This window comes from Urocitellus parryii, chromosome 5 (assembly GCF_045843805.1).
Source record: "Urocitellus parryii isolate mUroPar1 chromosome 5, mUroPar1.hap1, whole genome shotgun sequence".
Lineage (NCBI taxonomy): Eukaryota > Metazoa > Chordata > Mammalia > Rodentia > Sciuridae > Urocitellus > Urocitellus parryii.
This window is the reverse complement of record NC_135535.1, coordinates 119,919,539-119,932,113: the sequence shown is the minus strand read 5'-3', so window position 1 is coordinate 119,932,113 and position 12,575 is coordinate 119,919,539. Positions and strand designations below refer to the sequence as shown.

General features: G+C 35.8%; 1 protein-coding gene across 8 annotated transcripts in view; it reads right to left on the bottom strand.

The window, feature by feature from the left end:
* Positions 1 to 12,575, bottom strand: part of Bcl2l13 (BCL2 like 13) — a 78,740-nt gene that overhangs the window by 36,172 nt on the left and 29,993 nt on the right. For 7 of the 8 annotated variants that reach the window (XM_077798227.1, XM_077798225.1, XM_077798228.1 and 4 more), the window contains 2 exons: positions 4,102 to 4,209; positions 706 to 862 (listed from right to left, as the gene is read on the bottom strand). In XM_077798227.1, coding sequence (XP_077654353.1) covers positions 706 to 862; positions 4,102 to 4,209 — 265 coding nt within the window. The remainder of the gene's footprint in view (positions 1 to 705; positions 863 to 4,101; positions 4,210 to 12,575) is intronic. The other variant, XM_077798224.1, reaches the window with a different exon arrangement.

The window sequence follows — 12,575 nt, the reverse complement described above, 5'->3', positions numbered from 1 at the left end:
AATATGGTTGATGCATAGCTAGGAAGGAAGTCTACTTTAAGAATGTGAAAGTAGGGCTGGTTTGTAGCTCAGTAGTAGAGCACTTGCTTAGCACATGTGAGGCACTGGGTTCGATCCTCAGTACCACATAAAAACAAATAAGTAAAATAAAAATATTTAAAAACAAAAATATATTTTTAAAATATTTTTATTGTAGACAATACAAATATTGTCTACAATTAAAAAAAAAAAAAGAATGTGAAAGTAGTTCCATGGACAGAAGTCCTAAAGTTTAGCGATATCTGGGATATGGATATAATCTTAAATACAATCTAAAATATAATGCTGATATCAAATTATAATGCATAAAACCCCAGCAATTATATCTATGTTGGCCAACTAGAAAGAACCATAGTAAAAAGTGGTCAGAACAAGTGCAATAGCTTGTGTTTACAACATGGTTAAATGCATCCATTGAAATCTGATAGCTCAATAAATAATACAAACCATCAAATCTTTGTCGGAACAGTTAAATCACTACTTAGAGGCAAAGTTGTCATTCAAAACACAGAGATGCTTTGGGAAAGCAAAAGAAAAAAAAGCGAAGAAAAGTGAGAAAAGAAATGACACTGTTCACCTAAAACAAAGCCTTAACCAATCCAGCGCCGCATGAGAGATCCGAGACTACTTAGAGAAGCACATTCCCACTCAGCAATGGTAACTCACTGGCTGAGGAGCATTTGCAATGCTTTATGCAGAGGTTCTTTCAGTTCCTGCAATACTCTTTCTCCAAGATGGGCCAAGCAGTCTTCTATTGAGCTTTCTGGGTTAGCAGGGCTAAACACTGGAGAAGTGTGACGGTCAAAGCCTGTGCTGGTGAAGGCTGAAGACAAGGCAAGAGAAAAACCAATTTAGTAAATAATATCAAAAGCTGTACTAAAAAAGCTCATGGGACTAAGATATTTAATATTAGAAAAAAGTTAATAATTATAACCACTTATAAAGGTCAGATAAGCATTATAGATATTAATCTTATCTGAATATAAAAGTTGATAGGTTCTAAATTTAGAGTTTTTTTTTTACTTACATGACTTTATTTCAGCCATAAAAAACAAATACAATTTTAATAAGTGTGCTTAATTTTTAGAGTTTTTTTAAAGGCAGAGTTTTAATGGAAAATCAGTTTTAAAAGAAGAAAGCAACTATACTGACATGTCAAAATACACTAACAGGGCTATGGATATTGCTTACTGGAATCCTAGCATGGGAGAGGCCCTGGGTCTATCCCCAGCACAGAGGGGGAATATCTAACCAATTTAGTTTATGCCTACTGGCCAATTTAGCATAAGAATAATAAATGAGAGCTAACTCTAGGCTCTATTATTCTTCTCTTGATATTTATTTTTAAGGTTTTGTTTTTGCTTTTATAAATGCACCACTTCTTAAATCACACTCTATGATGAGTGTATTCCAACTCAGAAAATGAGTCCATTGCTTTCATTTCTTATTAAAATGAACTTTCTATCTCAATTATTTCTACAGATAAATTTTAAAACTATGAAGGTAATATAAGAGCCAAATATGGAAAAACTAATCATAATCATATTCTACCTCTTCTTAGTTCAAATTACCAGCTTCTCTATTTCTCAACTTCATGTTATAGAGACTTATCCATTCCCTGACTCTAGGAAGAATAGGGAGAATGACTGTCATTTTAGGGTGCAAGCTGGATGTAAGCACAGAATCCCAGTAAAGCAAGTAGTTTACACCCACTCCTCAGAGTTACCAATTATTTTCATAAAATGCTGTGCATTCATCTTGGCTTGTTCCTAGAAGGCTGCAAATTTTAATACACCTTGCTTACATTCAAGAAAGATGCAAATGCCTACAGAGTTCATAATTACTTAGATGTCTGAGCAAGCTTTAGAGTATTCTTTTTTTAAAATACTTATTTTTTTTTCTTATAGATGGACACAATGTCTTTATTTTACTTTATGTGGTGCTGAGAATCGAACCCAGTGCCTCACGCATGCTAGGCAAGTGCTCTACTTCTAGCACAACCCCAGCCCCTAGAGTATTCATTTTAATGATTAGCTCTGGATAATATGGGACTTAGAGATTATATTTACACCTTTTGTTGCTCTTTTTTCCTTTCTCCCTTTTGCCCATTTTATTATGCAGCACTTCTAATATCAAAATGTTCATGAAGAAACTGGGTGCTGTGGCTGACCTCTAGTCCCAGCTACTTAAGAGGCTAAGGTGGGAAGAGTGCTTGAGCCTGGGAATTAGAGACCAGCCTGGGCAACCTGGTGAGACCTCATCTCAAAAGGGGGGGGGGGGGAGAGACTGTGTATCAAGACTTAAGAGAGAACTGGAAATTTAATAAATTAAAATGTTGATAAAATGAAGGGCTGGGGATATAGATATAGAGTTCTTGCCTTGCATGCACAAAGCTGTGGGTTCAACCTCCAATACCATTTTTTTAAAAAGTTGATAAAATGAATATAAAAGAGAAGATCAACAGGCTTTTGGATTATTTATATATTTCTATTCAGATTCTTTCTGTACTAACAGGTAACTGATTTATAAACATGATTGATAAATTTGCTCATTAAAGATTATTAGGTAGTGGGCTGGAGATATAACTCAGTTGGTAGAGTGCTTGCCTTGCCTGCACAAGGCCCTGGGTTCAATCCCCAGTACTGTAAAACAAATTCTAGTAGAGCAGAGGAAGGAGAATGGGGGATGGAAGGGGGGATGGGAAGGAAAAGGGTAATCAATTTCCATGCATGTATGAGTTTGTTGGGATGAATCCAACTACTGTGTATAATTATAAAGCTCTAAAAAAATGTGTACAAGAACATTCATAGCAGCATCATACATAATAGTGAAAAACTGGAAACAACTTCCATGTCCATCAATGTCCATCAACTGATGAATGGATAAACAAAATATGGCATATCCATACAATGGAATATTATTCAACAGCAAAAAATAATGAAATACTGATACCTGCTACAACATGAATGATCCTTAAAAACCTTGTGCTAAGTAAAAGAAGTCAGTCACAAAAAAACCACATAGTACATGATTCCATGTACAGATATACCTGAAATAGGCAAAGTCACAGAAATAGAAAGCAGATCAGTGGTTGCTTTGGGTGGGACTGGGGTGGGGTTAGTGGAGGTGATTATTAATCTACACAGTATTTCTTTTTGTAGAGTTGAAAGTATTCTTAATTTAGATTATGGGATGGTTACACAATTCTGTGCATATACTAAAAACCACTTAACTGCAACTTCTAAATGGGTAAATTTTAGGGTATGTAAAATATACCTCAATAAAGTCATTTTTTAAAATCACTGAGCAAAACGTTCAACGTAGAATTATTTGTGGAAGGCAAAACAGGAAGTAACCAAATGCTCCTCTCAATAATAAAGGAACAGGGCTGGAGATGTGGCTCAGCGGTAGCGCGCTCGCCTGGCATGCGTGCGGCCCGGGTTCGATCCTCAGCACCACATACCAACAAAGATGTTGTGTCCGCCAAGAACTAAAAAATAAATATTAAAAAAAAAAATTCTCTCTCTCTCCTCTCTCACTCTCTCTTAAAAAAAAAAATAATAAAGGAACAATTGGGTAAATGTTCATTTAATGATTATAATTTCACACAGCTAGTAGAATGACAATTATTTTTAAAACTTAAGATGAAGTAGTGTTCAGTGCAAAATATGTGGCTAGAAAATGATACTTACACTATAACACTCTATAGCTTATATACATGTAAAAACCAGAAGCTCTCTCTTTCATGCTGTTATTAGTTATAAAGTTACCAAATATAAATCAAATCATATTGAATGGAAAGAACCTTAACATCATTTAATTCATTGCTTAAAACCAGAGAAGGCTACATCTAAATGGTAGGGTATAGTTGAGAAACTTACAAATATGTCCCCCAGGAAAAGAAAAAAAGGCTACCTTCTAGTTTCATATCCTTATAATCCCATACCAGTTAAGTTGTGTAATGTTGAGAATAACTTACTATGAAAATCAAACTAAGCCACAGAAAACCAAACTAACCAGAAAGAATCTGCTAATTGACTAGGAAAATAAGAATAAACAGACCTTCAGAAATCTCTTTGTCCAGGGATTTTAGCTCTTCTTCAATTTCAGATTTAACTTTTAAAAATACTTCTGGGTCCAGAGACTGTGAAGCTATATCTAGTTGAACCCCTGAAACCAACAAGAAAGTTACTATTGAAAGAGGGAGATGGAAGCCATTAAAATACTATAGTATTTTAAACTATTCAGTCAGAAAATGCAAAATTAAATCACATTGTCAAGGCTAGGGAGGCTAGGAAATATTTTTTTCAACCACTAAGAAGCAATAACAACTAGATGTTTTGGGGTCTATTAAAAGTGAAATCTGGAAGCCAAGTGTGGTGGTACATGCCTCTAGTACCAATTAGTCAGGAGGCTGAGGCAGAAGGATCACTTGAGCCCATGAGTTTGAGTCCAGCCTGGGCAACAAAGGAAACCTGCTGTTGAATGAAATCTGATAAAAACAGAAAAGAATAAGACCATGTTTCTGCCAGGAATAGAGAAAAAAGAGCAGAACCTTCAGAAACATGTGAACTCAACAGGAAATTAAGAAATTAATATATGTAAGTTCTCTCTTTTTGTATACTATCTGTTCTTTAAAAAGCTGACTATGATAAAGCCAACTAAAAGAGGGCTGTGGATGTAACTCAGCTAAAGAGGACCTGCCTAGGTTGTGTGAGGCCCTGGTTTTGATCCCTAGCACCACCAAACAAAAAAGCAAAAACTTGTGACTTTAGTGGTGATGGGAGATGGATTCTTTCTCCCCACTTCAGATTATAAAGATCCTTAATTATCTCTTTTTTTTTTTTCGGGGTGGGGTAGGGGGGTACAGAAGGGGTACCAGGAATTGAACTCAGGGGCACTCAACCACTGAGCCACATCCCCAGTCCAATTTTGTATTTTATTTAGAGACAGAGTCTCGCTGAGTTGCTTAGCATCTTGCCATTACTGAGGCTGGTTTTGAATTTGTGATCCTCCTACCTCAGCCTCCTGAGACGCTGGGATTACAGGAGACCACCACACCTGGCTGAAACTTTTTATTTTACTTACTTATTTTACTGTGCTGGGGATTAAATCCAGAATCTTGTACATGCTAGACAAGTGCTCTACCTAGAGCTACACCTTAGTCCTCTGAAGATTTTTAAAGGTATAAAAGGAACTATGCTGCTGTACCCCCAAATTATCCCACATTTAACCTACAGAAAAAACTTTTTGTTTTCCTCTTGCTCTGTTCTCTGGATTTGTTAAAAATCTTTTGTCAGTCCCCTGTCCTATCAAAATTGTCTATATTACATTCTTGATTTATCTCCCTTAGTGCTGATTGTTGCTAACTGCACAGTTAGCAACAATGTTACAAAATGTTACAAAACTGCAGTACATTAAACAAATGAAGGAAACTATATTATAAACTAAGAGTGGGTATGTGGAGGCCTGGGAGAAAAAAGAGGGAAAATTTTGGGGGGGGGGGGTAACAGGGAATTGAACTCAGAGGCACTCAACCACTGAGCCACATCCCCAGCCCTATTTTTTATTTTATTTAGAGATAAGGTCTCACTGCCTCACTTTTGCTGAGGCTGAGGCCAGCTCTGAACTTGTGATTCTCCTGCCTCAACCTCTTTTTCCAGGCTAAAATAATCTCTCCCATACTCAAATGTAAGAATTTTGATCAAATCATCATCATGGACTATAGTGAATAACAGTACTTTTAAGAGAAATCCTTTTTTTTATCTATTGATATTGCAAACATACTTCGATGATAGGAGCAAGATAACAATCAAGTTGAGAAAAGTATGGTTAGACTTCTCAATTCCACAAAAATATTTCAATTTTAACATCTATTGTTTTGCTCTTGACTTGCCCTTAATCAGAAACAGAATACCTGATCATTTTAGACCCTTGCCAGAGAACAGAACCATTGGATTTAATTTTTTATAAATTTCTTCATATGACTTGAAACATCAGGCTTCCTGAATAGTCTTCATTTCTCTACATTCTAAATGTTATCATTTTAATCTAGACCATCAGAAAAGTATATACAGATAATCTTGGTCCCCAAAGTGTTGACTTCTTGTTAACTGAGCTGAATTTTGGTGTCATTTCCTTAGCTTTATATAGAATCACATTAAGAAACAGTGTTTTGAAGCCTAATATCACATTCGATATTGACATTTTCTATTGCATTCTCTGTGCTCTATAACACTATAAAATCTTTTTGAGAACTGAACCAAGGGACACTATCTTTGAGTGATATCCCCAACCCTTTTTCTTTTGAGACAGGGTCTTGCTAAGTAGCTCAGTTAAGCCATAAACATAAGATCCTCCTGCCTCAGTTTCCTGAGTAGCTGAGGATGTATGCCACCATGCCTTGCTGCGGTGGGGATGGGGACTTTGAAGATCTATACTCTACCCAAATCAAAATAGTATAGCTTCTAGTTTTGAAAAAAAGTTACTCCTGCAACAAAATATCCCTCTACTTTTCCCCCATCTCTCTTTTTTAATTGGTTTTATTTTTAAATACATGACAGCAGAATGCATTACAATTCTTATTACACATATAGAGCACAATTTTTCCTATTTCTGTTTGTATATTAAGTATGATCACACCAATTCATGTCTTCATACATGTACTTTGGATAGTGATGTCTATCACATTCCACCATCATTGCTAACCCCCTGCCCTCTCCCTTCCCCTCCCACCCCTCTGCCCTCTAGAGTTTGTCTATTCCTCCCATGCTCCCCCTCCCTACCCCATTTATGGGTCAGTCACCTTATATCACAGAAAACATTCAGCATTTGTTTTTTGGGGATTGCTAACTTCACTCAGCATTATTTTCTCCAACACCATCCAGTTACCTGAAAATGCCATGATTTTATTCTCTTTTTATTGCTAATATTCCATTGTGTATATATGCCACATTTTTTTAACCCATTCATCTACTGAGGGGCATCTAGGTTGGTTCTACATTTTAGCTATTGTGAATTGTGCTGCTATAAACATTGTTGTGGCCGTGTCCCTGTAGTATGCTGTTTTTAAGTCCTTTGGAAATAGACTGAGGAGAGGGATAGCTGGGTCAAATGGTGGTTCTATTCCCAGTTTTCCAAGGAATCTCCATACTGCTTTCCATATTGGCTGCACCAATTTGCAGTCCCACCAGCAATGTATGTGTGTGCTTTTCCCCTACATCCTCGCCGACATTTATTGTTGTTTGTCGTCATAATAGCTGCCATTCTTACTGGAGTGAGATGATATATTAATAGAGGTTTTGATTTGCATTTCTCTAATGGTGAGAGACGATGAACATTTTTTCATATATTTGTTGACTGATTGTATATCCTCTTTTGAGAAGTGTCTGTTCAGGTCCTTGGCCTATTTATTGATTGTGTTATTTGTTTTTGTTTTGTTTTGTTTTTTGGTGCTTAGCTTTTTGAGTTCTTTATATACCCTAGAGATTAGAGCCTATATTTTGGGAGTAAATTTTTCCCCTATTTCTTTCTTTCTTTTTTTTTTTTAAAGAGAGAGTGAGAGAGGGGAGAGAGAGAGAGAGAGAGAGAGAGAGAGAGAGAGAGAGAGAGAGAGAATTTTTAATATTTATTTTTTAGTTATTGGCGGACACAACATCTTTGTTGGTATGTGGTGCTGAGGATCGAACCCGGGCCGCATGCATGCCAGGCGAGCGCGCTACCACTTGAGCCACATCCCCAGCCCAGCCACATCCCCAGCCCTCCCCTATTTCTAAGAATCAAAATTTACTGCTCAATGCTAGTATAACTGTGCATAACATTAGAGATTACATATCTGTGTTCTGCTGTTTCCACCATGGAAATATGCAGTGTCCCTACTTCTGATTTTACTTATTATTTAGATTTTTCCATTATATATTCTTTTTTTTTAAATTTTTTTTACTTGTAGATGGACATAATACCTTTATTTTATTTATTTACTTTTACGTGGTGCTGAGGATCGAACGCAGTGCCTCACACATGCAAGGCGAGCGCTCAGCCCCTGAGCCACAATCCCAGCCCTCCATTATACATTCTTTTTTTTATTTATTTTTATTTTTTTAATATTTATTTTTTAGTTTTTGGTGGACACAGCATCTTTGTTTTTGTATGTGGTGCTGAGGATCGAACCCAGGCCGCACGCATGCCAGGCGAGCGCGCTACTGCTTGAGCCACATCCCAGCCCCATTATACATTCTTTTAAGCCACATCAAACTATATGCGGTGAGGAATTTTTTAAAATCCAGTATTGCAATGGGTAGAATGGTGCATGCCTGTAATGCCGGTGACTCAAAAAAAAAAAAAAAAAAAAAATCCAGAGGCTGGGGTTGTGGCTCAGAGGTAGAGAATTTGCCTGGCATGTGTGAGGCACTGGGTTTGATCCTCAGCATCACATAAAAATAAATAAAATAAAGGTATTGTGTCCATCTACCACTAAAGAAATTTTAAAAAAGCACTGAACTTGTTGCCAAACAAAACACATTATGCTACATTTTTACCTTACAGAGACTGCCCTTCTTTTCCTGATTATTCAAATTTGGTTCACCCTTCAAGATCCAATTTAAGTCTATTTCTTCATGATGTTTTCATGACTTGTTTGTCTAAAGGTTGGTGAAATACTTTTGATATCAGTTAGTCTGATACATAATATAACAAATATATACTACCCTATATTGTTTGATGACTTTATACTTTATTATCATTATTCTGACTACGTTATAAACATTTTAAGATATTTGATTCTTGTAAGACTTGAGTCAGCATGGACTAAATAAGTCTCAAATATCTGAAAATGGTACCTACCAATATCTAATATGATACTGTCTAGTCCATCCTCCTCATAATGTGAAGAATATGGACTTGGAATTTAAAGGATTACAATGAATAGATGAACATGTATAGATTAACCTCTCACTGCACTGTCTAGGTATATATGAAACCTTGCTGAGGAGAGAAGACCCTTAAGAAGCCCCTTTGGGCTTTTTATATATAACTTTTAACAAAAATAAAATTATATATAAATTCAGAGGACTAAAAATGTTATCCATATATTTAAAGCTATGAAATGATAAACATTAAAAGAAATAAAATGAGAAGTCATTTCACATGAGAGCATGAGAACAGATCAATGACATATAGCACAATAAATAGACTATTTATGATGATGGCTCATGATAGATAATAGGGAGAACAAAGGAAAGAATCAGACCTCAACTATTATCTCCATGCTTATGAGAGTTTTAAACAATGTCCAAATCAGGATTTTAGATTTAGATTTTTTGGGGGTGGGTCAGGGATTGAATTCTGGGGCACTTGACCACTGACTCACATCCCCAGCCTCATTTTGTATTTTATTTAGAGACAGGGTCTCATTGACTTGCTTAGCACCTTGCTTTTGCTGATGCTGGCTTTGAACTTGCAATCCTCCTGCCTCAGCCTCCTTAGCTGGTGGGATTTTAGGCATGTGCCACCATGCCTGGCTAAATTTAAATTTAAAAAAAAATTTTTGTTTTTAGTTGTCGATGGACCTTTTATTTTTTATTTTATTTATTTATATGCAATGCTGAGAATTTAACCCAGTGCCTCAAACATGCTAAACAAGCACTCTACCACTGAGCTATGACCCCAAACCCTGGATTTAGATTTATAGTCTATAAAAATTGTCTAGTCCATCCTCCTCATAATGTGAAGAATATGGACTTGGAATTTAAATGATTTGCCCAGGCTCTAATAAATCATGGTGAGACAGATTAGAAACTAATGCTTCTAGTAAGCAAAATTATTACTGAATCCTAGAACACATGAGTATAATTTTTGATGCACTGTGACAAATAAGGAACTCATGAATGCTTTATCTGCCATCTGTCACCTATCTCTTTTTAGAAAATCTGTACACTCCAAACACTCACACACCCACATAGCTTATTGCACCACCACCAATATCACCACTATCCCCCCACACACAAAAAAATGATAATAATGTCTTGGTTACCTTATGGCTCACCCCACCAGATTAAAGAAAGCAGCTGATTAAAGGAGTGCCTATTCTCATGAGACTAATGTGATGTTGATTACACACGACAAGTTGTCATACTTGATAATAAACCATGTGGAAAGCCTAAACCAGAAAAAGTCTACTCCTGTTAGGACACAAAAGGCTATTTATTTAGCTAACCCATGACATAGACAGAATTCAGTGATTTTCATTTAATTAATCCTCTCTATCCAGACTTTCTAAAGCATAGCATTACACAGTAGGGCCAATGTACCATAAACTCCACACTATAAACCCAGGGGAAAATATTTCAAAGATAAACAGATGTTAACACAACAAATTCCACCTGCCTCAGAGGTTTCAAAGGAAGAGTCAAGTGAGTCAGCAATCATTATACTCTAGCCCTGAAATTCATGTGGAGCTTTCAAAGTGAATATCAGATTAACAAGTTTTGACTAGTTGAATGGGTTAGACCTCTCAGAGCAAAATACTTTTTAAATCTATGGTTCCTCAAACTAGGGCACATTAAAATCAGCTAAAGGCTGGGCAAAGTAGTGCATACCTATAATCCCAGCTCCTTGGAATTCCGATTGAGGAAGAAGGATCACAAGTTCAAGGCCAGCCTGGGCAAATTAGTGAGACCCTATCTCCAATTTTTTAAAAGGTAGAGGGTTGCTGGGGATGTAGCCAGTGGTAGAGTGTTATCTAGCATATGCAATACCCTAGGTTTACACATAAAAAGTGACCTCTAGAACATATTTAAATATATATCCCCAGGACCCAGCATAGGGTATCTAATTCTGTGGGTCTAGGTTAGTGCTCCATGATTTCTGTTTTAATATGTATTCACACAATTAGCTTTGGCTTATAAATAACACTGTAGACAATCCAACTAAGTACAGTCAAATTTAAAATGTCTACTTAACATACAGACAACATGGTTCAATTATTTATTAAATAGCAAAAACAAATAACCCACATAATACCTTACTGGACTAGCAAGTAAAAAAACAGATTTAAACAAACAACAAAAAAGTCAGGTTTCATGGATGTCTAGATCATTGTCTCTTGTTCCTGACAGAAAAGCTAAGAAAAGAATGAGGCAATATCCATCTCCAGAAATACTATGACTCACAATGTGTGATGGTGTTACATAAATATGTTTTGAAAAGGTGATTTGACATGGCAATCTCCCAAAACTGATCTACACATTCAATGAAAACCCATCAAAATGGGGCTTCCCTCCACCCCAAGAAATGCACAGACCAATTCGAAAATTCTCATGGTACTGCAATAGTCATAAAAGCCAAAGTAATCTTGAAAAAGAAAAAGGTTGGAGGATTTCTCAGTTTCAAAGCTTACTAGAAAGCTATAGTGATCAAGGTAGTATATTATGGTTTCTTGGGCTCAGCTCAGCGGGAAAGTGCTTGCCTAGCATGTGTGAGGCACTGGGTTTGATCCTCAGCAGCACATAAAAGTAAACAAATAAAATAAAGGCATTCTGTCCATCTACAACTACCAAAAATTTTTTTAAAAAGATAATGTATGTGTTATAATAACAGGCATGTAAACCAATGGAATTGAATTAAAAAGTCAAAAATAAATATATATGGTCGATTGAGTTTTGAGAATACCAAAGCCATTCAAGGGTGAAAGAATAACCTTGTCAACAAATGATGCTGGGACAAATGAATATACGCATGGAAAAGAATTAGTATGGACACCGACTTTACAACATACACAAAAATTACTTCAGAATGTTCAAGAGAAATAAAGTTTAGAACAGAAACTATTAAAAACTCTTACAAGGAAAATGACTATGCAATACTTTCTTAGATAAGACAACAAAAACACAAGAAATCAATGAAAGTATAGATAAACTGAACTTCCATCAAAATAAAAATTATCAAAGGATAATACACCAAGAAAGTGAAAAATCACAAAACAAAATATCCAGAAATCATATGTCAGTTAAGGATCTAGTATACAGAATACATAAAAAATTGTTGCAACTCAATAAATAGATAAATAATCCCACTAAAAATGAAAAAAGGATAGAAATAGACATTTCTCTAAAGATACACAAATGGTCAATAAGTTCATGTAAAGATGCTCAATATCAATAGCCATTAGGAAAGTGCAAATTAAAACCACAATAAGATAAAGAGATCATAGCACACCCACTAGAATAGCTATAATCAAAATTATGAATGTAACAAGTAATGAAAAAGATATGGAGAAACTGAAACTCTTATATATTGCTGGTGGGAAAGTACACTTTGGAAGACAGTTTAGCAATGTCTTACAAAACTACACATAGTCCTACCATATAATTCAAATCTATTCTGCTCTTTGGTATTTAACCAAATTAATTGGAATTTTTCATCTGCACACAACTTATATTCTTCCAAAGGTGAATGAATAAACAAACTATGGAATGTCCACACAATGGAATATCATTCAGTAATAAAAATAAATGAGGGCTAGGGTTGTGGCTCAGCGG